This window comes from Hyaena hyaena, unplaced genomic scaffold, assembly GCF_003009895.1.
Source record: "Hyaena hyaena isolate Hyena2069 unplaced genomic scaffold, ASM300989v1 scaffold_29, whole genome shotgun sequence".
NCBI classification, from domain to species: Eukaryota; Metazoa; Chordata; class Mammalia; order Carnivora; family Hyaenidae; genus Hyaena; species Hyaena hyaena.
In genome coordinates this window covers 1,671,147-1,696,750 of record NW_024080661.1, presented here as the reverse complement: position 1 = coordinate 1,696,750, position 25,604 = coordinate 1,671,147, and the positions used below count along the sequence as shown (strand labels likewise).

At 57.4% G+C, this 25,604-nt stretch overlaps 1 protein-coding gene across 1 annotated transcript in view; it reads right to left on the bottom strand.

Annotated features, from left to right (window-relative positions):
• The window catches only part of SRCIN1 (SRC kinase signaling inhibitor 1), a 71,782-nt gene that overhangs the window by 8,261 nt on the left and 37,917 nt on the right, over nt 1-25,604 (bottom strand). The window contains exons 4-17 of the mRNA XM_039227785.1: nt 25,259-25,357; nt 18,733-18,756; nt 14,879-15,074; nt 14,054-14,252; nt 13,552-13,645; nt 12,174-13,060; nt 10,996-11,088; nt 10,709-10,752; nt 10,203-10,390; nt 9,024-9,199; nt 2,300-2,430; nt 1,965-2,112; nt 1,383-1,626; nt 681-915 (exon numbers count right to left, since the gene is read on the bottom strand). Coding sequence (XP_039083716.1) covers nt 681-915; nt 1,383-1,626; nt 1,965-2,112; nt 2,300-2,430; nt 9,024-9,199; nt 10,203-10,390; nt 10,709-10,752; nt 10,996-11,088; nt 12,174-13,060; nt 13,552-13,645; nt 14,054-14,252; nt 14,879-15,074; nt 18,733-18,756; nt 25,259-25,357 — 2,758 coding nt within the window. The remainder of the gene's footprint in view (nt 1-680; nt 916-1,382; nt 1,627-1,964; nt 2,113-2,299; nt 2,431-9,023; nt 9,200-10,202; nt 10,391-10,708; nt 10,753-10,995; nt 11,089-12,173; nt 13,061-13,551; nt 13,646-14,053; nt 14,253-14,878; nt 15,075-18,732; nt 18,757-25,258; nt 25,358-25,604) is intronic.

Below are 25,604 nucleotides of genomic sequence, written 5' to 3'. Positions count from 1 at the left end.
ACGTTGTGCCTCAGTATTCTCATCCATAAAATGGGAATAATTACTGCATCTGCCCCCAGGAGTTGTTGCAAAGTTGCAAGGATTAATATACAGAAAGCATTTGGAGTAACTCCTGCCACATAAGTACCTGATAAAAATGTTAGTATTATACCCCCACTGAATTTTAAGCACCTTGAAAACATGCAGTGTCTTATCTCCTTATCCTCAGCGCCCAGCACACAGTAGGTGCTTAACAATCGTGTACGGCAGGAATGAATGAATGGGGACTGCTATTTCTGGTTGGATTTCTGCCTCACCCCCCGAGCTCACAGGCTCGGGAGCACAGAAAGCACATGCGTAGGGGCCGGCACCACTCCCTGTCCCAGCACAGCCCGGTTCACAGCACACGTTTGGTCATGACATGTGGACGGTGACTCTCGGCCCGGACCTGCTCCTCTTCCCTGCGTGGGTCTCTCAGCAGCAGTCACGGTAGTGGGAAAAGACCCTGGCGCCACCCTGTCCTCTGGGTCTCCCTGTAGCGGCCGAAGGTCAGGCTGCCAATGCCGCAGCACCTCCCTTCCCTGGAAGGCTGACCTCATAGAGTCTCATGCCCAAGTGCCTCCCCCAGAGACCCGAGAGGTCCTGAAGATGGGGCTCCCCTCTTCTGGGCTCTTCGCCAGTCCCCCGAGCTGCCCCCATACCTGAGCCTCTTCTTCCACTGGGCTCCGTCCGGGGGGCTGCCTTCTGGCCGTGGGGCGCCTTCGGGGGCTTGTGGTCAGGGGTGGGGGCCAGGCCCGGGTGGGCCTTGCTCGCACAGTCCAGGTCAGGGATGGCCTTCAGCAGCTCTGCCTGGGTCTCCTCCAGCAGCCGGTTGATGTCCTTGGCACTGTACTGGGTCAGGGCTGCCCGCTTCTCTTCCCAGTCCCGCTCGGCAGCCTTCAGAGAAGAAGTGAGAGTCAGCACAGAAGCAGCTGCCCGCTCCTGGCCTTAGGGCTACGGCCCCTTCCTCCAGCCACACACGCCAGGACGGAGACAGGCGTTTGACCTGGCCCCCGGGGGGCCCTCGGACTTCTCCTTGAGTCTCCCGGGTAAGTCTGGAATGCCGCCTTGGTCGTATGCTACTTTCCTGATACACTTGGCCTTGTCTGGGGACGTGCTATTCTGCTTTGTTGACCACACAGTCTATTCTTATGCCAGCACCACACTGCCTTGATTGCTAGAGCTTTTACAAAATGCTTTTCTGTCTGGAAGAACTAATGCCACCATCGATGTGCTTCTCAGACGTCCTGCTCCCTCAGGAAAAAGTACCCACGTGTTGGCACTTCCCAATCTAGGATGATGGCGGTAAGAATGTGTGAGCCTGGCTCGTGCCTCTCCCCACCCCCCAATCCCTGGCCCAGCACCTCGACAGACACAGCCTTGTCCACGCTTCTCTTCCCAGTAGCGTCCAGGCCTTTGGTGGGGTTGCTCTTAGGAGTAGGAGGGGCCCCCTCAGCCGGCCCACTCAGCTCATGGAGGTTCAGTGGAGGACTGGGGGGCGGCATTTCGAAGTCCAAGCTCTTGTTGAAGTCCGTCTCGGCCGTCACCTTCTTGGGGGACTGATTCAGGAGGTTGTTGGGGGGTGGCCACACGCCCTCGTCCACTTGCCTGGGGTCGGGAGAGTTAGGAGCGGCTGTGAGACCCACGTGTTGGGGGCCCCGTGCAAGGGAAGCCTGGCCTGGGGGAGGCAGGGTGTGAGGGGGGCTCTGGGATCTTGCAGCACAGATGGAAGGGCCCGGGGAGGGGTGACTGCATCCAGCATAAGGGAGAGCCAAGCCTACGCCACACCAAGGGTCACAGGGCAGAGTTGGGTTCAGATCCAACTGGCACATCAGTGACCAGAGAAGTCAGGATAAGGGGTCAGGCCGATCTACTGATCTACGCCCTGTGTGTGTGGCCTCCTGGGAAATCGGAGGTCAGAGATAAGAGGTTGGGGATAGAAAGACCTTCGGATCTGGGCCAGCATGTCTGTGACCCCACGGCAGCGCTTGAGTAGCCCGTCTAGACGCTGTGGCTCCTCCTTCAGGAACTTCACAGCCTCCACTTCCACTCGCAGCACTACCCGCATCTTGCTCTGCAGGCCTGGGAAGTGAGCTGAGGGGACCAGAAGGAGTGATCTGGGGAGGGAGCCGCTCCAAGGACAAGGACAGAAAGGATGGGCAGCAGTGAGGGCAGCGCCTGGGAGTAGGGGACGGGGCGGGGGGTGGGGGGGGAGGGGCGGGGGGAGTGCAGCAGGGACTCCACCCTGAACCGAGGGCCACACTCTCGCCTCCAGGCTCACCCTTGAGCTCAGTCAGCGTCTCCCCAAGCTGCTTCAGCACCAGCGCCTTCTCCTCCAGCTCCGGCCCGGGCACCAGCCGGTGGTTGTGGGACACATCCCGTTGGATCTTCTCCACTGACTTCTCCAGGTCACTGCAGCCAGAGAGAGAGAACTCTCAGCCCTTCTGGCCCCAGCCCAGCCCCCAGAAATTGGGCAGCTGGAAAGAAATCAGACCACCGGTCAGATCACAATTAAAAGCCATTCACCAGGCTGCACGCCCAGGTGAGATCAGAAATGCCAAACCTCAGAGATGGAGCTTCAGAAGAATTTCCTAATAGAGGCCCTGGCTCCTCCCCTTCGACGTTCGAATTGTTAGCAATATCAGCTCAAATCTCCCTCCCTATAACTTGCATCCTCAGCTTCTCAGTCTGCCAAGGAGGCAGCAGAGAGCCTGGCAGCCTTTCAGGGCACTGGAGGCCACTGCATGTCCTCCTGTGGGGTCTCTTCTCTCTTGAGGGGTGGCCCCTGCCATGTCCATCTACTTTTTCTCAAATGATCCAGGCACTCAGCCTCTTTCCTTGAGGACAAAATTGTTTTCAAGTGTCAGCAGGTTTATGCTGAGCTTGTGCCATTTAAAACCCCACATCTTGGGGTGCCTGGGGAGCTCAGTCAGTTAAGCAGCCGACTTCAGCTCAGGTCACGATCTCACAGTCTGAGTTCGAGCCCCACATTGGGCTCTGTGCTGACAGCTCAGAGCCTGGAGCCTGCTTCTGATTCTGTGTCTTCCGCTCTCTCTGTCCCTCCCCTGCTTGCTCTTCTCTCTCTCTCTCTCAAAAAGAATAAACATTTAATGGGGCGCCTGGGTGGCTTAGTCGGTTAAGCGTCCGACTTTCGCTTAGGTCATGATCTCACGGTTCGTGGGTTCGAGCCCCGCATCGTGCTCTGTGCTGACTGCCAGCTCAGAGCCTGGAGCCTATTTCAGAGTCTGTATCTCCCTCTCTCTATAACCCTCCCCTGCTCACGCTGTCTCTCTCTCTCTGCTAGAAATAAATAAAAATATTTTAAAAAAAAAGAATAAACATTTTTAAAAAGTTTTAAAAAAACCCCACATCTTTTTTAAGAGTATTTTTTAAAGCTTATTTATTTTAAGAGAGAGAGACAGCGTGAGTGGGGGAGGGAGAGAGAGAAAGGGAGAGAGAGAGAATCCCAAGCAGGCTCTGCACTATCACCGCAGAGCCTGATGCGGAGCTCAAACTCACGAAACCATGAGATCATGACCTGAGCTGAAACGAAGAGCCAGACGCTCAACCGACTGAGCCACCCAGGAACCCCAAACACCACCTCTTTCTAAAACGTAAAATCACACCAAGTCATCACCCCTGTGTTGAGTTGAACCTTACAAGGATCCCATCATCCTGGGGCTAAAATCCAAGCCAAGAAGGGTGTGAGGGTAGTAGTTGAAAATTTGGCTCTAGAATCAGATCCAAATTCCAATTCCAGCTCTGCCCATCCCAGCAGAGACCTTGGACAAGTTACATACTATTTCTGGGCTGCAACCTTCTTATCCAAAACAGGGGGCATAGTGAGAGTTCTTCCCTCCAGGGACCATTGTGAGGATTAAATGAGCCAATACATGGGGCACGTGGGTGGCCCAGTCGGTTGAGCATCCGACTTCGGCTCAGGTCAGATCTCACGGTTCGTGGGTTCTAGCCTCACATTAGGCTCTGTGCTGACAGCTCAGAGCCTGGAGCCTGTTTCGGATTCTGTGTCTCCCTCTCTCTCTGCCCCTCCCCCACTCATGCTCTGTCTCTCTCTGTCTCAAAAATAAACTATAAAAAATTTTTTTAAAAAAATAAATAAATGGGCCAATGCACATGAGAAAGGGGTGATAAGGGGTCAGTCCCTTGGGGCTTCTCTTAGTGTCTTTGCAGCCACATCCCTTGTCTTCCTCTGGCTTCCTTCTGTTTAGAACTGTCCACAACTTCCCTGGGGTCCTTGTATGTGTTGCCTTCTCTAGGGCTCTGTGATGCCATTTCCTCTACATAGAACATTCCATTCACACATATGCACGCACACACTCATGCACACACATGTGCACATGTGACTAATTCTCACTCCTCCTTCAGGTCTCAGTGGGAACTTCTTCCCCATTCCCTACACTTGGGGCTGGGAGTCCTCTTTCTGCCTCCCTCACAAACCCTTAAAGCTCTTGAATGCTGGGCTGTGTAGCTCCTGGCAGGCAAGGAGGGAGCAGGACTTCTGGATTCATCTCCAATTCTACCTGGCACAGTGCCTGGAGCAGAATAGATGTCTAGTAACTAATTGTGGAATGAACGAAGAAGTGAAGGAAGGAACCGCTGCCCAGGTAGGTCATTTCAATTCTAGACTTGAGTCGCTAACATCCCCTGACCCACATGCAGGACTTTACACGCATTCTTGTCAAATCCCATCTGCTGGATTTCAGCTCAACCGTCCAGGTGGGAACAACTCTTGAATTTCGGTTCTACCCTGCAACAGATTTACTCCCCCTCAAAGCTCTGTGTCACTAGCAAATCTTATCAGCATGCCTATCAGTCTTCATCCAAATAGCAGATGAAAAGACAGACCACACTGGAGCAATGACACATTCCTGTGACTCAGCACTGCCAGTTAAAGAGCTGCCTATCTTGTACTACGCACTTAGTGTACACCAGGTGCCACATTCAGCCTTCCACTTTCATCACCTTATTTAATCCTCACAAAAAATCCTGGGCGTGGAAGCCATTATTACCTCCAGTTTACACACAAACAGTAGCTCAGACATTGGACTACATCTCCCAGCATCCCTGTGGTTAAGATGGCCAATGACTGAGGTCCAGCCAATGGAATGTGAGTTGAAGGCGTATAATGACCCTGTGCATGATCTCAGAAGATGGCAAAACTTCCATTAGCCTGGGTCCCTGAACGATTTCTTGGAAGACAGTTATTCCACTAACCCACCCAGTACTGTTCCGTGAGAAAAAGAAAAAACAACAACAAAAAACATATGTCTATTACTTTTGAACCATTACACAATTTGTTAGAGTAGCTGCCTTACTAACACAATGAATTCTGGCATTAAAAATGGGGGGGTGGCTCCTGGGTGGCTGAGTCAGTTAGGCATCAGACTTCGGCTCAGGTCATGATCTTGTGGTTCCTGAGTTCGAGCTTCACGTCGAGCTCTGTGCTGACAGCTCAGAGCCTGAAGCTTGCTTCGGATTCTGTGTCTCCTCTTTCTGCCCCTCCCCAACTCAACACTCTGTCTTTCTCTCTCTCTCTCTCTCTCTCTCTCTATCAAAAATAAACATTTTTAGAAAATTAAAAAGGGGCACCTGAGTGGCTCAGTCGGTTAAGCATCCGACTTCAGCTCAGGTCTGATCTCACCGTTCGTGAGTTTGAGCCCTGCGTCAAGCTCTGTGCTGACGGCTCAGAGCCTGGAGCCCGCTTCTGGTTCCGTGTCTCCCTCTCTCTCTGCGCCTCCCCCACTCACACTCTGTGTGTGTCTCTCTCTCTCAAAAATAAACATTTTTTTTTTTTTAAAAAAGAGGCTCAGGGAGATTAAGCAGCTTCTTGAAGGTCATACAACCATTTTGTGGCAAGGCAGAATCTACTCATGTCTGACTTCAGCCATTGCATTCTGCTGCATCTCACTCCCACACTGGATCTAGCATCACCCCATGCCCATGCCTGTCCCACCCAACCCTTGCTCTGCTACATGGGAAAGAACAGCTCTCCCCTGCTGCAGGTGACACCTAACTGGCTCAGGGTGTGTCAGCTTTGTAAAATGGTCACTTCCAGACATCACTCTGAGGGGAAGAGACCCTCATTTAAGGGAGGACTCAGGTAAGCCTTCAGGAGGCCACAACACTGCCACTCTCAGGTGGAAGAGACTAGGTCCTCCGTGGGCTCAATTAGCACCTCATTTTTTTTTTAATATATATATATTTTTTTTTATTTCTAGGAGAGAGAGAGACAGCATGAGCAGGGGAGGGTCAGAGAGAGAGGGAGACACAGACTCTGAAACAGGCTCCAGGCTCTGAGCTGGCAGTCAGCACAGAGCCCGATGCGGGGCTCGAACCCACGAACTGCGAGATCATGACCTAAGCAAAAGTCGGACGCTTAACCGACTAAGCCACCCAGGCGCCCCTAGCACCTCATTTTTTTAAGTAGGCTTCACACCCATTGTGGGGGCTTGAACTCATGACCCTAAGATCAAGACCTGAACTGAGATCAAGAGTTGGATGCTCAGCCGACTGAGCCACCCACGCACCCCATCACCTTGATTCTCTGATCATGAAACCTGCCGAAGTTTTGGGAGACCTAACTTGCGCAGGCGGTGCAAGTCTAAACGCCATTATCACAAAGTGGCTGGGCTTTCCAGACCCAGGTTCAGTGATGGAAGGGTGAAGAGGGCAAGGTCAGGTCAGAACCAGCTCTGTAATTTATGGGGCACGGTAAAAAAATGAAGATTTTGCCCCTAGTTAAAAAATCATTAAGAATTTCAAGATAACAACAGTGAAGCATTCGGCCATTAACAGCATGGGGCCCTGTGCGACTGCATGTTCAGATGCCTACTAAGCTGGTACTGGGTTAGTTCCAATTAGGCTCCAGAGGCCAAAAGGTCTCATTTAACAGAGGGTAATGTCTAGACAGGGATCAAGTGCTTGGGTAGAAAAACAGGTGAGAGAGCCAAGCTGAATGAAGCACAGAATTGGCCTTAACCTCCAGCAAGATGCTGGGGTGAGAGGAAGGGGCAGAGCAAGAGCAAGAATACAGGAGTTACAGCCAGAGTAGGGGTAAGGATGGGCCTGCTGCTCACCCTACTGCCCAGGGACGGTATGGGAGCTGGCGGCGGCGGGGGTGGGGGGGTGGGGGGGGAGGGCTCGTAGCCAAGCCAGACCCACTGCAGGACTGATGTATAGCCCAGCCCAGGCCGCCCCCCAAAAAGGCAGGAACCCCCTTCAAAGTGGATGGAGAATTCTGCCAGAAGCAGTGTCACAGCCCAAACTCTCTCAAGGGAGCAGTATGAACAGGGGGTTGATAATGGGACAGAGGACAGGAAGTCTCTGTGCTCCCAGAGAACTGAGGCCCCCAGGAAGCTGAGGACCAGACATGCATATGACAGAAGCTTAAATCTGTCCTTTCATCTCTTCTGCCTCTATGCTTTTATATTTTCTTTTATTTTCCTTTAATGTCTCAGTAAAATTCCTTTTAAAATTTCTAACCCCGGCTCCTCTGTGCTGAGTGAAAAAGGGGCAAGGAGGGGACAGTAAAATTGGGTCGATGGAATTCCCTGGGTGAGGGCCGATGGCGGCCGTCAGTCTACTTGGAGATCTGACTTATGTTGTCACTAAGCTTTTACACCTGAAATGATGGGGTGGCTGCCGCCAGCTTACTTCCAAGTGAGCTGGCCCCTTATTTCACGTCAGCCACAAGGGGTCACAGGAATCTCTGTCTTGTGCCCTACTGAAATGCACAGGCTGTGTGGGCCCAAGGCGGAGAAGTAGGGACCTTTCTCAAGGAACCCCTAGCAAGCTGGGACCCTTTGAGGAGCCTCTCCTGGCTCCCCAAATCACTGGCCAGTAGAACTCAAGCCCTCTCTGGAAAGAACTGCAAAAATCTTATTGGGCACAGATAAGGAAGGTGAAGAGCGGAGAAGGGCAGAACCTGCCCTGATCACACAATCTCTCGATGCTGGAGCTGGACTTCGGGTCCCTTTGTGCCCTGTGCCACCACGAGGGAGGCTAGGAAAGGAGCAGGGCCTCTGTCTCAGACCCCAGTGACCAAGGAGGGAAGGCTGACGTGGGGTGGGGGTGCTCACTCAGCGGCCGGCCAGCAAAAGGCAGCTTCTCCAATCAACAGTGCCAGACAATGGAATCTTGGCCAGACAGCCATTTGCTAAATTTGGATCAGAGGATGGTCTCCGTTTAACCCTTCCACATCCAAGCATCTGGGAGCAGGATGTTCTCGGTTCCTCGCTCCTTGTGAGAAAACTAGAGCCTTGTTTCAGTGGACTAGAGAGGAGGAGGGTTTTCCTTGGCTACGTCTGGCCTCAGAGATCAGGGAAGTGGAGGGGCGCCTGGGTGGCTTAGTCGGTTAAGCGTCCGACTTTCGCTTAGGTCATGATCTCGCGGTTCGTGGGTTCGAGCCCCGCGTCGGTCTCTGTGCTGACTGCCAGCTCAGAGCCTGGAGCCTATTTCGGATCTGTATCTCCCTCTCTCTCTGACCCTCCCCTGCTCACGCTGTCTCTCTCTCTCTCTCTCTCTCTCCTAGAAATAAATAAAAATATTAAAAAAAAAAAAGAGAGAGAGAGATCAGGGAAGTGGAGTGGTGGCATCTGCGGCTACTCAAGGGACACTTTGTACAAGTCACAGGCCGGAATGAAAGCAGGCAGAGGACAGACTGAAATCCTGCAGCCGGCCACATGAAAGTAAGGCTGCAGGTCAGGGGGCAGCCAGACTGTGGATCATGAGGAAGCAAAAGCATAGCAAAAGCAGGGCGTCCAGCCAAGAAGAAAAGAAAGAGAAATCAGGAATTGTGCCAGATGGTCAAAGGTTTGTGGGTCACAGAGAAATCAGGCCACAGAGAAGAAGGAACTCAGGCTTCAGACCAGGCCAGCGTCACCTGTGATGCAGAAAGAAGGGAGCTGCACCTCCCAGGGAAACCAGGCTGTGGGCCCCGGGCCGCACCCACACAGCCCTCCCTCCGCCCCGGGGCCCAGCCTCACTTAAGCTGCTGGGTAATGAGCTCCTCGTCGTTGAGATAGCGCAGCCGCTCCTCCTCCACCAGGGTGCGCTGCCGCTGCAGCGGGTCCTCCTGCCTTCGCGCAGCCTCCGACACGCGCATGCTCAGCTCCGCCTCTGTGCCTTTCAGCAGCGCGCGCAGCGACTCCAGGTTCTGTAGCTGCGGGGCGCAGAGGGACCGATGGGCCAAGGTGGGAGGGAATGGAGGTGCGCAGCAGGGGACGGGCCGGGAGGAGGCGGGCAGAGGACAGCCGGAGGCTGGGCGGGCTCCACGGAAGGAGCGGCTGCTCGGCTGCGGCCGCGAGCAGCAGCGAAGGGGTGGGCTAAATTCTGGGGAAGAATAGAGGCAGGAGGAGAAAGGCACGGGGACAGTGGAGGGAGAAGTGCCCAATTGGAGCATGCGAGGGTGCGGCGGCGTGGCTGTGGCTGTGAGCAGCAGCCAAGGGCTATGATAGTAAGGGGAGGAGGACAAGGTTACGCGCTGGGCAAATACAGAGACGGGGGAACGGGATGGGCAACTTTGGAGGGCAAGAGGTAGCCCTATGTAGGACCGTGCCGACCGTGCGGCTGCATGGCTGTGGCTTCGATGGGAGACTCAAGCACTGGGGTTTGATAGAGTTTCCGTGGCTGGGGCGAGGAGACTAACTTAACGCTGGAACCCAGTTCTAAGGCTGTGTTGGGGCAATGGCGGGGGTGGGTGAGATCTTATCCGTTGCCCAGATGGCAACTCTCTGCCCCCTCTCCAGCCTGTCTCTGTTCATTATTCTCACCTGACGGGCCCTGGGACCTCTAGAGGAGCGGGCACAGCGATGCCAGGCTCCTGACTGGTGGGACCATCTGCCAGATGGGGGAGGGCGGGGAAGACTGTGCGGACTCAGGAAGGGGTAGCAGAGGGGATCTAGGAGGGGGGCGGGGCTTCCGCCCAAAGGAGGGGAGGGGACAAAGAATGGTGGGCAAGAAGGAATTGGGACTACCCTGAGGATACTGACTGGGGGAAAGGGCTCAGGAGGGGTGGACTGGGGCTCCAGGGGAACGGTGAGTTTTTGGAAGGGGTAGGAGGGCGCAGTGAAGACAACAGGGCCAGCGGTGGGAAGGTGTTTCGGCGTGAGTGGGAGGGTTGCGAGGGGGCGGGGCACCGGGCGAGGCCCCAGAGCTGGCCGAACCTGGAGCTTTCGCAGTTGCTGAAGTTGGCTGCGCAGGTCACTGGTGCTGTTCTGCAGGCCACGCAGGTGCAGCTGCATCTGCAAACGGCTGATGGAAGTGGGCTGCCCCGCAGGAGTGCTGCTGGCCGAGGGCGGGGGAGGGCCGGACACTGGGGTGGCCCCACTGCTCCGGCTCCCTGACCCACAGGCTGCAGAGAGGGACCACGAGGATGGGAGAAAGGGAACAAACCTTGAGCCTGCAAGGGGTCCGGACAAGGTCCTTCCCACCCCGGATCCTCACAGTAGCCAGGGAAGCACGCGGCTCCAACTCCCTGCCCCACCTAATGGCTCAGCCCCTCTGTGCGGAGCAAAGCACCAGGGTAAAGGCATTTCGGGCTAAGGTGACTGCTCACTGATCCACTGAAGGCCAGTGATGTAGCTGATGGCTCAATTCCCACTTTACAGGTTAGGAATCTGAGGCTTGGAGAGGGCAGGTACCTGTGGGGGAGGGGCAAAGGGTCACTCACGTGCTGAAGGGGTCCCTGCTCCATTGGAGCCTTCAATCTTCTCGCTGTGTGGCACAGGGAAAAGATGGCCATCAGTGGGTCCAGGCTGACCCCATACCATCAAAGCTGGGTGAGACTTTAATCTCCTCCACTCCCCTGATGTTAGGATGGAGTCCCAGAGAAGGAAAGGGGCTCACAGAATCAGACACAGAGACACTGGAAGAGCTGGGCCAGGCCTCTGTGCCCACCTTCCCTTCCTTTTGCCCCAACTATAGGCACTGGCAGTAGTGTTGAGAGAAGAGTCTTACCTGGGGGTGTCAGGCTCCGAGCCTCGCAGTAGGGCACTCTGTACCAGGCCTGTGAGGCTGGCAATCTGCTTCTCCATGGCCTCCATGCGCTCCCTGGAAAGGATGGTGGCTTTAAGCAACCCCTTCTCTGGTTATGGGATCCCTCTTGCCAAAGCCCCCATTCCTAAGAGTGATAATTAAAGGAAATACCATTCCCTTCCCAGCCACCAGCACAGACAATTCAGAGGGCCCTAATGCCTAAGGTTCAAGCCCACAGTCCCCCACCTAACATTAGTAAGGTCCTTTTCCATCCAACAGTCATTTCCTTCCTTGCCAGCCCCATCTCTCAACACTGGCTCCCTAATGGGCCCCACCCGGGGGGGGGGGCTGCACATGTGGCATGTCCTCCTTCCTCCCTCCTCAAGGCCATTCCAGAGTCTTCAACAGCTTTAAGGAGTTCGTCCTCCCACACCACCTGTATACCTTCTCAAAGGAAGTGCAATTATTTTTTTTTAATGTGTCATCCCCACTAAACAAGGTAGGAACCAGGTTTTCCCAACCTGGCATCCACAGTGCCCAGTGCAGTGCCTGGCACACAAGCCACAAGAGAGCCGTGTGAATGTGAATGGCTTCTCCACATCTCTGTGGCACTGCCTGAGGACAGAAGGGGACAGGTCAATGCTCTGGTTACCTCCTCCAGCCCTGCATCCTTAGTATGGGGCTGAATAATGGGCAAGAGTTCCCCAGCTTGGAGCCACCTAATGGAATGTGCCTCTCTCCCCGTTCCTATTTCTTACCAGCACCCCCTCCCCAGTGGACTTCAGCTGACTGTGTGCTGGACAGCTCTCATGCCTGCAAACTCAGCAGGAAAAGCACCGGAGTGCTGGTTCAGCCTCAATTTCAGTTGGGGGAACTGAGGTTTAGGGATCCGATGCACACGCAGGTCTCCAGGGGCCTGGTCTGGGGCCCTTTCATCCAACCCCTCCAGGTCTTGCAGAAGGAAGCAAAATAGCATGTCCGTTTCTCCAGTGCCTTCCCTGCCATATCCAAATTATTCCAGTGAACTCTCAAAGCTACTCTGGATCTACAAAGGACTCTGGGGTCTCACAGTCCAGGACACAATCCTGCCACAGACTAAAATGTGTCCCCTCTCCCTACCCCACCCCCAACAGCCCTGAGGCCTCACGAGCGTCCCTCACCTGGTCTCCGTGTCCTTGGCTGGCACCGGCGGCCCAAACCCAACGAGCGGGCGCTCCCCAGGCCCGGGGAAGAGCTCGGGAGGCGGGGCTCCGGCCGTCGAGGAGCCCCCGGCGCTGCGGGTCTTGCCTCCGGGGCTCTCTGCGAAGACCGACGAGGAGCCCGAGTCTTTGCGGAAAGACTGGCGCACCGGTGAGCCGCGGCTGGGCGGCCCCGAGTAGGGACTGTGCGGCGGCTGGGGGCCTCCGGGGGGCGCCGCCACGTCGGCCAGCTTCTGGGGCGATGAGGGCGGCAGGCGGAAGCCATAGCCGTCGCCGTAGAGCGGGCCACCGCCCGCCGCCTTGTACAGCGAGTCCTCCAGGTCGGACTGCAGCGCGGCGGCCGAATAGGTGCTGAGCGAGCGCACAGAGCCGCGCTTGTAGAGGCCGCTGGCGCCCGGGTAGGCGAACGGGTCGCCGGCTGCCGCGGCCAGGCTCAGGCGGCCCTCGTGGAGCAACCCATAGGGGTCGGCATAGAGGCCCTCGCCCTTCACCAGCACCATGCCGCCCGCCTTGCCCGCCAGGTCCTCATCTGGCTTCACGTCGCGCCGCTCCAGGATGGCGCTGGGGCTGGGGCTGACGCCCTGGGCGGCGGGGGCGCCCCCCAGCCGCTCGGCCGCGTGGTGCACCGGGCTGCCAGCGTAGGAGGGCGGGCGCCCCCCGGCATAGGAGAGGCGCGAGCGCGACGGCGAGCCCGACTGCAGCCCGGACGGCAGCCCCGATGGCAACCCTGACGGCAGCCCCGACGGCAGCCCCGGCGGCGGAGAGCTGGACGCCAGGTGTGGTGCCGGCGACAGGTTGTTGAGACGCCGTGTGGGCGACGACTCCCTCGAGGCATACACCATCTCCCTCTGTGCAGGAGACAGTCCCAGAACCTCACAGGGTTAGTCACAAAGGGGATCCCTTGCCCCTTGCTTAAGGAAACAACATCTCCCCCCTGATGCTTAGGAAGTCCCTTCTGTTCCCTGCCTTCCCTCCCTCCTGCTGCATTTGGGCCCCTCTCCCATCACAGCTCCCAGGATGGAGGAAATGGCAGATGGAGAGGCACTAGAGGCGCAACCCCCAGCCCACTCTGCGGTGAGGGTTGGGGAAGCAGTGATCCCTGATAGAGGCACCCTAGAATATCTAGAGGCCTGCTGGAGAAATCCTGAATGCAGAGGTGGGGATCATGAGGGGAGGGACCCCTCCATGACCTCACAGTTGGTGGAAGCTACTCTCTGCTTCAGCCTCTATGTTCCCTTCTCCCAAAACTGGCCTTGATCCCTGGTGACAAGAAACTAGACTCTGCACCTGGACCCCATCTGCCCAGCCTCCCCAATGCCTTGGAGATCCCCAGCCATACCCGGAGGTCCCCGTTGGTAAGGTGTGAGCCAGGAAAAGCTGCATAAAGTGGCTCCTTCCTATAGATCTTGATAATACTTCGGTCCTGGATGTCCCTAGGAGAGAAGGGGAAGGTGCAATGGGTCACCATTCTCAGCCCTGCGATAAGGAGGGGTAGCTACTCCAGGAAGAGGCAGGAGGGGTGGCAAGAGGGGCCAAGGGCCCCAACCTCTTCCTAACTTCTTGCTCAGTGCTTCAGACTGCCTGCCATCAACACACACCCAAGAGCCTCCACCCCGCCCACCCCTTCGGCCTCGCGCGCCATCGTCAGGTTAGCTCAAGCCAAAATGAGCTAAGCAGGTGTGGATGATGGGGGGGCGGGGAGGGTAAGATGACCGAGGAAGGAGCGGGGAAGGACTGAGGTTGGCTCAGGAGGAAGCTGGGGAGGGAAAGGCCTGCGGAGTCGAGTCCGCCTCAGAGGAGGAGCCTGGGGAAGCCCACCCATGCCCCGGGGCCACGCCCACCGGACGTCCTCCAGCTCGTAGAAGACGTTGCGAGCTTCGTCTTTGATGAGGATGGCGGTGTTGGGCGACTTAAGCATGCCCATGGTGAGCTTCTGCGGGAACATGTGCGCGATGAGCGCGTGCAGCGTGTCCAGGCTGCTGACCTCGTGCGTGATGTGCACGCGCCGAGTCTCCTCCCCGAACTGCAGGAACAGCACCCCTGCGAAGGAGACGCCGCCCTCTCTGTCAGAGCTGCTGCCGTCGCCACCGCGGCCACTGCCGCCGCCGCCGCCACCACCACCACCACGGCCACCACCACGCCGTCTGGGAGAGCGAGGGGGGTCTTCGGGAGCCGCGCTGGTCCCACAGAGGCAGGGTCTGAGGCCAGATGCGGCCCCGGAGTGCAGGTGCACCCAGGCACTCCTCATGCTGCGCTCCTCTCCAGCACCTCCTCCACCCCAGGCAGGTAGCAGCCTGGACGAGGAAATGAAATGGGGGCGGGGGGAGGGGGTACAGGGGCAGGTGCGCCAGAAACTGAAAGGGAGTCGTTGCTGAGGGGAATGAAGGAAGAGGCGGCTGGCGAAGGGGATGAAGGAGAGAGGAGGCTGGGAGAGCAAGGGGCAGGGCAGGCGGTGCTGAGAGAGGGAAGGGGTGAGAGACAGAAGGGCTGGGAAGAGGCCCCAAGGGGAGAAGACTGCTGGGGGGCAGGGAAGTGGGAATGTGGGAAGGGAGGCAGGGGCTCGGCTTAGAAGAGATGGAATGGGGGGCGGTGAAGAGGGTTTCAGGGTGAACAGCGCAGAGGGAGGAGCCATTGGCCAGGGCTGGGCTGGGCTGGGCTAGCAGTACCTGGCGAGCGCAGCTTGGCCTGGCTGGCAGAGCGGGAGAGGGGCAGGCTCTGGCGGAAGCGGTTCATCCTACTGAAGCCCAGGGGCAGCTCCGCCTCCGACATGGTCTCCAGCGACTCAGCCGAGGCGTACGACAGCTTGGCTGCCTGGTCTGCCAGCCCGGGCTGGGCTCCCTGAGTGTGGCGTGAGCTGCGAGTCTGCAGGGGCAGGGCAGGATGAGAGGGATCAAACATGAGCCCCTTCACTCTGCCCATTGCCCCTATCTGGGCATAAGGAGCCCCTGCTGGCCAGTCAGTCACTCACACACACACACACACACACACACCAGTCTCCTAGATTCCAGACTCGCTGTGTGGCTACAGGAGAGTTCCCCAGTCACTTAGGGCCTTGGCCTCCCTAGGACACCCAGCAGGTAAGGAGTGAGCAAAGGACTCAGGCAACCTGGGAAGCCAGACAAGAAACCCTCTGAGCGGGAGCCAGGGCACGCCTGCTATTTTAAGCTTCCAAAGAACAACAACACAAATTTGTCACTGAGGTGAGCAGCAGAATCATTGAGCAAATTGGGGCATTAGTTCCAGACATTAATTAAGCGGCGGGTTTCTGAGCGGCGAATTTATCCTTCGTGGAGTTCAGAGGGTTGGCTGGGGGCAGGAAGCAGGGCCCAGGGAGGAAGTAAAAAGTATGGGGGGCCCCAGGATCCCAGCTCTGTGAGGTAGGGGCCCTCATAGAGGGACACAATATCCTTGACTTAGGGTGGCTGGGAAAACCATCCCAAGGCTAGCTCGACTCTGGTTTCAGACAGACCCTGCCTACTACCTGCAATGTACATGCTAAGCCTGGTGTGGTCCCCATGAGCACGTGGCCTATGTGCCCGGCCTCAGCCACTCCCTGCAAGAGGCACATGCTGCCACACAGCCACCTGGCCTGGCTTGCCTCCTGGAAAGGCCTCCCCCCCAGTGCCCAGCATGGCAGCCCCTTGCCCTGAAGCTATAGCTGAGGGTGCTAGCTGGCTGGGGCTAGGGAAGGGGGTCACCCAGTGACCCATCCCTTGCCCCAGGGACAGCTTGATTACTCTCCCCTCCAGGGAGGGGTCACCATGATTTCCATTACACTTTAAGAGCCTACATTTGGCTGAAGGCTGGGACTATCACTCAGGGTCACAGCTCCTGCCATTCTGCCCCAGCCCCTTCCCTTAAACCTGGGTGCTGTCAGAAACTCCATTGTTTAAGGGAGAAGATAATAAGTCAGATCTATGTTATGTACATTCCGTGTTATGTAGGATATACACGTGTATCTATTATATTTACATATATTATCAAGGAAAAAATCACGTTGTCCAATTGTACTTTTCTATAAAATAAGTTGTTTTTGACAAGTCGCTGAAAGCCGTTAACATTGGTTAAGTCAGGATTGAGACAAAGCTTTCTCTTTTATACGTTTCTCTGCTGGGTGAATTTTGCACAATCTGAATGTATCACTTTTATAATTAACAAAAGTAAAAGTATCTCTAAAAAGGAATCATTTATTCTCCTCAGCTTCCTCCTTCCCCAAATCCTGATTAGCCCCTAATTAATCTCCATCTTCATATTAACTCAATTTAATGTTCCCATTGGATTAGCACTCTGGAAAAGAGAGCGCATCTTCCTCTGATGGGCAATGTGCCCGGCTGTGCCCGAAGTGGCCTGGAAGGCTTGGGCAGGCGGAAGGTCAGATTTGGAGACCTCAGGGGGGGATTCAGTCTGAAGCACGATGCCTTGACCAGTGAGTGGGCATGGGTCGGTGGAGGAGGGAGGGCAAACGTAGGAACTAAGCCCACATGGGGGGCACATATACCCAGACTTTGGACCCCACGACTCAGCTCCAGGCTGATCACCAGTGCCAGCCTGTGCCCCTCTCTCTCACCTTCAGCCCCGAAGCAGTGTGGGGAAGCAGGACAGGTCTGGTGACCATGAGGTTGCCAGGCAACGGAAAGGCCAGTGGCTGCCAGGCTGAAGTGGAGGGGGGCCTACAGAATTCAGGCAGAATGAGGCAGCTAGCAGGGATGATGAGTAGGGGGTGGCCACAGTGCCTGGGGACACAGGTGAGGTGCCAGTAAGAAGATGGAGCAGGGGCCAGAAGGAAGTGGGGGATTCGAGGGGCTGCTGACTGCAGAGAAAGCAGGACCCTGTCCGAGCAACCCTTGGGAGAAGAGACAGCCACATTCCCTGTGCTGCTAGTGCCTGTCTCCATCTTGGCCCTAGGTGCACCTTTCCATTCTCACAGCCTTTGTCAAAAACCCTCTTGGGAAGAGAGAAAGCCCATTAGCACTTCTCTCTAGTCCTGGGCTGAGTCAAGAAGGCAGAAAAAAGCGAGACATCCAGGACTTCCTGTCTACGAAGGAGGTGACAGGAGAAGAAAATGGTCATTCAAGCAGCGCTCTCCGAAGATAGTAAGGGGCTGCTGTGGGAGCCGGTGCGCGCATGTCACTGGAAGTATTCCATCAAGGAGCCCATGACTCCTGGTCAGAGATCAGGCAGAGGGGACCCTGAGTGGGGACGGCCGCACCAGGATCCAAGGTTTCCAAAGGCTGTCCACCGACTGGGGCAGATTCACTTGGGAGCTTTTAAAAACATCCTCACTGGGTCCCCCACATTCACTGAACCCAAATCTCTGGGGGTTGGAGCCTGGAGTTCAGGATTTTTGACAAGTTCCCAAGGGGATTCTGATTTGGGAATCCAGTCAGTTTCTGTGATTCTAAGAGCTAATGAGGTGAACTACCATAGAAGGTTTGCCAGGAGCCAGGCCCTGTGATTAGGACGTGCAGTATCTCATCTCTTCTATCTTTACACCAATACTATGATGCAGATATTGTTGTTCCATTTTACAGAGGAGAAACTGAGGCCCAGGGGATTCTATAAGTTGCTTCTGGTCGCTCAGCTAGTTCAATAACAGACTGGAATACACCTCTGGGTTCTTGGACCCGTGCATCAAACCATTACATTCTGCTGCTTCCTCCAAAACAGTTACAGGCCTGACATCATGAGTCTATGACTCCATGATTTCTCTGATTCAAGGACTTCTCTCCGGGAGCATGCACGCAAACAAGATGCTTGGAGCGAGATGACACCTGGGGAGTTGGGGATGGATGCCTCACACCCCTTGTCACGATGCCTGGGATTTGGAGGGTCGGAGACTCAGGGGCACAGGTGGCAGCCTAGCTTGGTTCGGTTCTGGGCAGAGGAGGCACCCAAGGGCGCTACCCCGGGGCTCAGCAGGATGCCACCAGAAGGGCAGAGAGCTCTCCAGCTGTGGACAGTCCAAACTGTCCAGGGGAGGCAGGAAGGCACTCATCCCTGCGCTTAGCCCTCCACTTGGGCAACAGGTTTGGGGTGCAGAGCTGTGAGTCTCTTGCCTGGCACTGGCCAGCTCCCCATAGTGCCAAGGAGGAAAGGGATGAGGGGCGCATCACACACCCAATGCCTCCCTGGAAGATGAAAGCTGAGTCCAGAGAAGAGGACCCTCAACAAGATCATGGGGTTCCAGGTCCCTGCCTCGGAGCCAGCGGTGTCTCCAGACGGAGGCAAATGTAAGGAGGCCTCTCATTCCAAAATGCCCCTCCCAGCCTGGGAAAGCCTAAGTACCCCCAGCCTAGACCCCCAGCAGGGGTGGCCCAAACTCCCACTCGGGATCCACGAGCCCCTGGCAGGCGAACCCCGACTCTCTCAAAGCAGCAGCCACAGCCTGCAGCCCCAAAGCCCGCCGCCCACACCAGAAGGTCCCGTGCAGACGCACACCCCTGTGCAAAGCATGTGCAGGGGGGGCCAGGGGCAGGAGAGCACATGCAGTTGTCACGGAAGCAGAAGCACACACACTGACCTTGAAACTCCAGTAGTTTGGCTGCTGATGGAAATAAGAGAAGAGATGGTTATGCAGGGGTGGGGAGGGGAGAGTAGGGGTGGAGGTGGGTTAGAGACCCTCTGAGCTCAGCACTCAGCCTTGGGACCAGGCCCTCTGCCCCTCTCAGGAACAGCAAGGAAGCAGTACCTGGTACATCCCATTCCCTCCTGAGACCCAGGCCAGCCCTGGGCAGGCTCCAGGGACAAGGGACAACCATTCCAGATATGCACAAGCCACGCCTTCCAGTCATGGTAACTCAGAGAGTTATGGGTAGAAAAGGCGCCGATGACCATGAGACACTGGGAGAAATGAATCGGAGCTGTGGGGTCAAAGAAGCGGCATCTGGTTGTGGCGAGCCAGGAGAAACTTCCTGGAAGAGGTGACATTTGAGCTGGGTCTCGAAAAAAGGAGCAGCTGGAGATTGGGAGGAAAGGCATGCTGAGCAGAGGGGACAGCACGGGCAAGGGCCCAGGGCAGGCAAGCAGGGAGTGCGTGGAGGGAATCGTCGCTAGTCCAGTCTGGCTGGGGCGCGAGGCCTGGGAAGGTAGCAGGTTGGGCCGCAAAGAGGGGCTGGGGCCAGCTGGATGGGCTTCGATTTAGACTTCACTAGGGGGACAGGCAGGAAATATCTGAATGAAGCACTGTGGGGTCAGGACTGGAGTCCGACGGAGGGGGGGATTGATACAGCAGGAGGTGGAAGGGGGGGGCAAGGCCAGGGCAGGGAGGCCTGTGTACCACAATGGACTGGATTTACAGAGCAAAGTGGACAGTGTCTGTCACTTCGCAGTACTGGGCAATGAATGGGGAGCCAGGGGCAGCAAGGGGGGCTGTAGAGACTGGGAGTGTGGACAGTGTCCTCTGGTTGGAGAGATGAGGAAGGCTCCCTGCACCCCTAGAGTAGGGGACCTCAGGCTCCTCCTCATTCACAACGCCCTAGGGTCACCCTGTCTTCCCTAGAGACCAGAAGGCCCTTCCAGATGGCTAAGGACAAGGGAGGAGGCCAGAGGCTGGGCTGGTTCTTGGCAAAGCTGAGGGCACCCTGCTGACCGGTGCCAGCCTCAGCAGGGAGACAGAGGCAGCAGATGGCCTGGCACTGGGGTGCCTGGCACAAGCAGACAAGATCCACCGGCCTCAGAGCCACTGGCAGAGAAGAGGGACACTGAGTGTTCCTGATAAGGGCAGGACATCACGGAGAGGTACCCTGTGGCACCTGAATGCTTTCACGGCTGAGAGGAGTAGGTTGGAGGCTGAAGCAAGGGGTGCTGCTGGGATGGAGGCTTTACCCGAGTTAGACCCGAGTGGGGGTGATGCCAGGCTCGGGCTGGGGTGAAGATTCACTCCCCAGGACCATCCCTGTCCAAGTTACAATTCCCATCTCTACCCCCAGCAGTGGCTCCGAGAGACACAAAAGACAGTCACATGCCAGGCCAGGGAAGGGGACAGCAAAGTCTGTGCCCCAGCCAATGCCTAGAACAATCTATGGACACACGCCACCCCCATGGGTGCCAGGGGCTGCCCACAGGTGCCGAGGGGAGAGGAGGCAAGAGGCTGGAGTAACGGGTCCTAGCCACAGCTGCCCGTGGCCTTGGGAAGGGGAGGGGTAGCAGAGGGAGTGGATGCATGGGGGGCAGGCAGAGCCAGGCAGAGGGCACGGGAAGGTTTAGGATGGGAGTCATGTCTGCAGGCCTGGCAGTGATGGACGGCTCTGCAGAGAAGGCCGCCGTCCCTCCTCTACTGTCACCACCACACAGTGTACAGACAGGCCACCCACGGTGCCCCGAGATACGCAGGCCCCACGCGGAGCTGAGCACAGACTCTCAGATGTTCTCGGATAAGGACATCGCCACAGATACACCCAGAGTAACAAAAACACACTCACAAAAGGACACAAGCACTTGGAGAGAAGCCCTCCAGGGCCAGAAACAACCCCAGAAACTCAAGAGATCTTCATCCAGAGAGCAGTGTCACTCATGCACAAACACATACCTACCCCCCACAGGTCCTTGACTTGCTCACACACACTCCGACTCCACTCACAGAAACACGGAGGCACCAGTACCATTCACACACCCGAACATGTACATCCCGAATGCACAGAGACATGGGTACTATTCACAGGTATGTGTGCGTGCACACACACACCCCCAGCTGCAGAAATACACAAAACAGCACCCACACAATACACACATACAAAGAGAAGGTCTCATCCCTCCTTCCCCCTACTCGCCAGGCCATGGAGCCACTGTCGTCTGCCTATGACACCCCAGACACTGTGCGTTAGGGAAGCAGAAGATCCCCCGCCCCCACTCAGCCCCCAGGGTCAACACATCAGACTCAGTATGTGCAGGTGGCTGGGGCCCCCTTGTGCCTCTGGGGCCTGGCGACAGCCACACCAGCTGTGCCCTGGGCACGGGCCTGCCGCAGACTCCCGGGGCCAGGCACACCCGTGGGGCAGTCAGACTCGGAAGGGAAGGGTCCCTAGCTGGGGACAGGGTAGCCTCAGTGCCACAGGAAAGGCCAGGCAAGCCCCGCTAGAGGGTAACGACAGAAGAACTGCTGCATTGTGCTCGGCAAACTCGGGGTGAGGCTGAGATCAGACTTCGGAGACTGGGCTCTGGCCTGTGGGGCACGCTGAGTAGGTCCTGCCCTGCGGCCTCTCTAGAAAGTGGGAACAAAGATCCTCTTTTATGTTGGCCCCACCAGGAGTAAGACACATGGTCTCCTGGCAACTCAGTGTCCTTGGGGGGAGGACGGGGAGGAGAGGGGGACAAAAGTGGGGAGAAGGCCCTAGGAATGCCGTCTGTCCTCTGTCTCTGTCTCTTTCCAGGGTGTTAAAGAGTCTTGGGTGACGGAGAGCAGAGAGCTCCCCCTCCGTTTGCCAAGGTGGGGTTCTCCCATCCTACCTCCTCACCCTTTCCCTGGTTGTGCTCCTCCTGCGTGCCTGACACAATGCCTTGTGTGTAGTCGGCCCTCAACAAATATTTGACCATGAATGAATGCGAAGGAGACAGGACCAGTCCCTAGGAGGGGAGGGGATGTCTCTGAAGAGTCTTGTCTGGCACGGCTCCCACCATCTCCTGGCACCCAGCATTGCTCAGCCTTCTGGGCCTTTCCCCTGGGAATTTCCCAGCACCAGAAACCGCCTGGAAGGAGGGTAAAGGGCAGGAAGAGCCCCAGAGAGCTCTGGCCCCTCGCCCCCAGCAAACGCTTCCAATACCAGGGAGAAGCTCTCTCCCACCTCCACACTCAGAGGTGAGGGGGTCTCCACTTCCCAGAGGACGCTGAGAAGGTGGGAAAAAGGAAGGTTTGAGTGGGAGAGCCCGTGCCAAGGGTAATTACTTGTAGGAAAGAATCTTACGGGAGCAGGGGGCAAAAGGAAAGGTGTTCTAAAGGATTAGATCTGGAAGCCAAGCATTCACTCTCCAGGGAAAAGGCTTTCAGAAAGGCGGGAGGGGGAGCTTCCCAGAGACCCAAAGAAGCAAGGCAGGGGAGTCCTCAAACTCCCAGGTGAGAAGAGGAAATAGCTTCTTCCCTGGGGGTGGGGTGGGGGGGCTGAAGAGTTAACCCCCTCCCTTCCCCACCTTAAGAGCCCTTAGTAGGGGTCTTTCCTCCCCCTGCAGCTGATCCTGGTCTCGGGGCTGAGCCCTGGGAGGGGCGGGCCGTGCCCCCTGGGAGCCTGAGTCCAGCCAGCTGAGGTCTCTCTCGCCTCCTCGGGCAGACGTCCCCTGTAGGCTAGGCGAGTTGCGTGACCCCTCCTTGACCTCAAGCCCCGACGACGCATTCTCCAGGGAAGGGAGGACAAGCAAACGGGTCGCACCACCCGCTCCTTAGTCCCCTGGCTCCGCGTGCACCAGCGCACACACCCACCTCTTAACTCCCGTGAACACTAGTCCACGTAAACACCAGCCCCCCAGGGCTACCTGATGTGCCCCCGCGTGGCTAGCCTCCCACCACGACGCATATTCACGACCCTGCCCCCAGGTATGCCCATCGACACCCTCCCCTCCTACCCCTCCAATGCAAAGCTGGGGGGGGGCGCTGCGGGACCTGCGCCGCGCCGGGGGCAAGGGCGCACCCCAGGAAGGTCATGACTTTCCGAGGTTGGGGGAGGGGGCGCCAGCCGCATTTCGGGGAGGGGGCCCGGCCCACACGGAAGGCTGCGAACGCGGTGGGGGAGGGGAGGGGGCGTTTCTCAAGGATCGGGAACAGCAAAGGCCTGCGCGCCTCCCACCCACCCCCCCCGACCGCCCCTCCGAGCCGCGGGTACGGCTCCCATCTCCGGGCCCCGCCGCCCGCGGAACCTCAGGCTGCGGCCCCGGCCCCCGCAGCCGCTCCTCCTTACCTGCGGCCACAGGTGGATGCACGGGGCCCCCAGCCCCAGGTCCCGCGTCCGGCGGGGGAGGGAGGGCGGGCCCCCTACTCCCACCCGCCCGGGCTCTCCCCTCCCCCGGCCGCCTCCGCAGCCGCCGCCGCCGCCGCCGCCGGTGCCCTTTGCTGCAATGCGAGAGCCGCCGCCGCGGAGCCGGCCCGGGCCCCGGTCGCCCCGGTAACCGCGACTCCACCTGGCGCGGCGCAGCGCGCCGCCGAGCACATCCTCTCTCCGGCCCCCCTCCCCCGGCGCGGCCCCGCCGGCGCAGCCCCGCCGAGGATCCGCGGAGGCTGGTGGCTGCGTCGCCGCGGTCACCCGATACGCCGGCCCGCCGCCCGGGACTCGGGTTGCAGAAGGAGGGAGGGAGGTTAGGCAGCCTAGTGGAAGTGGGGGAGGGGCTGCGGCTTGGAGTCTAGCTTCTGGGCCTCTCCCAGAGTCCTCTTTAGGCTCCCGCTCCCAAAGGTCTGGCCTACGGTTGGGGGGAAGAGTGTCCTGCCTCCTGACATGTCACCCTCCTGTTCATGGCCTCTCCCCATCAGGGTCTCAGCTGTGCGCCGCTGCCCTCCTCAACTCTCCAATGACTCCATTCCCAGCCAAGCCCGGGAGGCCTAGGGCACCTAAGCTTCCTTGATGGCCTCCGATCTCTCGTCCTGCTGTGTAATTCTGGCATTCGCTGACACTCTCTGATCCTGCACTTTACATAAAGAAGCCTCAGCCTCAGCCACGGGGAAGTCTGCTAAGCACTAAGTAGCAAGTGATGACAAGAGCCTATGAACAGCCGCTTTCCTCTGTAATGACACAGCCCTGGGGTCAGGGTCTTTTCAAACTCTGATGGAATTTCCTCTATCAGAGCAAATTCCAGATGTGGACAGGCCTAGAACCCCATGACCAGGGACATCTGAGCTCACCAAGCTCAGCCTCACTCCTCTCCGTCAACCACATCATCTGGGGAGGCCTCTGTATGCTCCAGGCACCCCGTGCCTGTCCTCTGCCCCATCCCCGTCCCTGTCCCAGCCCCGTTTTAGCCTCCATGTGCACTTGGCCCCGCAGGACAAGTCTATCCCATTTGCCATCCAGCCTTGGGGGCAGACACATCTTTGTTCCCCGAAGTTCAGTCAAGATGGGGCTGAGAGCCAGGAAGGGAAGTGGGCTGAATGCCCTGTGGGTGATGCCGAGCGTGCCAATCTGTCACTAGACTTGAGTTACACTCCGCTAAAACGTCCGTGCTCTGGAGCCTTGTCCTTTCCTAGGCTGTCACATCTTTCCTTCTAATTCTCCTTGAAAAAGTCAAGCCTGACTGCCTGTCCCCGGGGGAGCAGAACGTGTGAGGAAGTGAAGCTGGTACCCATGCTACCCATTGGATTCCTTGTTTCTGCATCTCCTCTGCCTCCTAGAGCTGAACGCCTTCAAGCCAAGGCCCCTTGGGGGTTGCCCCTTCCCTGCTGCAACTCTGACTCCCTGACCCCTCCTCCCTGTTTGGGCCCCAGGTGCCTACTTTCCTCCCATGGCAAGGCCCGGGCCTGGGCTGGGAACCCAAGCCCTGCCTAAGTGTGCTCCTGTCTAGGCTGCGACCCATCGTCCCATCAGGGAAACTGAGGCTTGATGAGGAATTAGGGAACAAACTCAGAACGAATAGCTAGATGCCAAAGTCCTCTCAAATTAAAACTGGAAACTAAGCCTTGAACATACCGAGAAGGGTGGTAGAGAGACACTGTGAAGAACTTCGTGATGGTAAGACATCAGGGGGAGGTTGGTTCTGCTCAGAGATGGGAAGGTAGGGTGGGGATATGGGAGTGAGATGGTGGTCTGCTGTGGGGGTGGGAACGGAGTACAGGGCACAAGAGTCTCCTGTTTAAAGGAGAAAAGAATGCAAAAAGTGTTTTCAAAACCTGAGTACTCCTCCTCAAAAAATCCTTCCCCAAAGCCAAACCGTTGGGGGAGGCAGTGTTCGGAATCAGGTAATTGGGGGAGAGAACGGGGGATAGGAGTCTCCTGAAATCAGAGGCTCCTATATAAAAGAAAGGGATGCAAAATTAAAGTCCTGGGTATCCTCTCTCTCAAAAAAAAAAAAAAAGTCTTCCCCAAAGCCAAACTCCTCCAGGGGTTTGGGGGGTGTGAGGGAAGTGGGTGACTCACCTGGGCCGGCTGGCCAGCCCCGGAGGGGGCGGAGTCGCCATGGAGGTGGGAGCAGAGGGAGCTGAGGAGGCACACGGGGTCCACGGTCCAGCCGCCAACCTGTGTGTGCGAAGGGGGGACACCCCATTAGGGGGAGCGGGCAGGAGCCGCTGGGGGACTGTGACGGGGCGGGGAGGGACATTCCTGGGGCAAGCTTTGGCATGGACCTCACACCCCAGAGGGACCTTGCCCCACTGGCTGGTTCCCTGCCCAAGGCTGGATCTCTAACTAGAGCCCCTGGTCTGTTTCCGGATGTTTCTCTTATGTCTGACTGGGGGCTGCCTGAGCCCAGGAGAGGGTCTCCTCT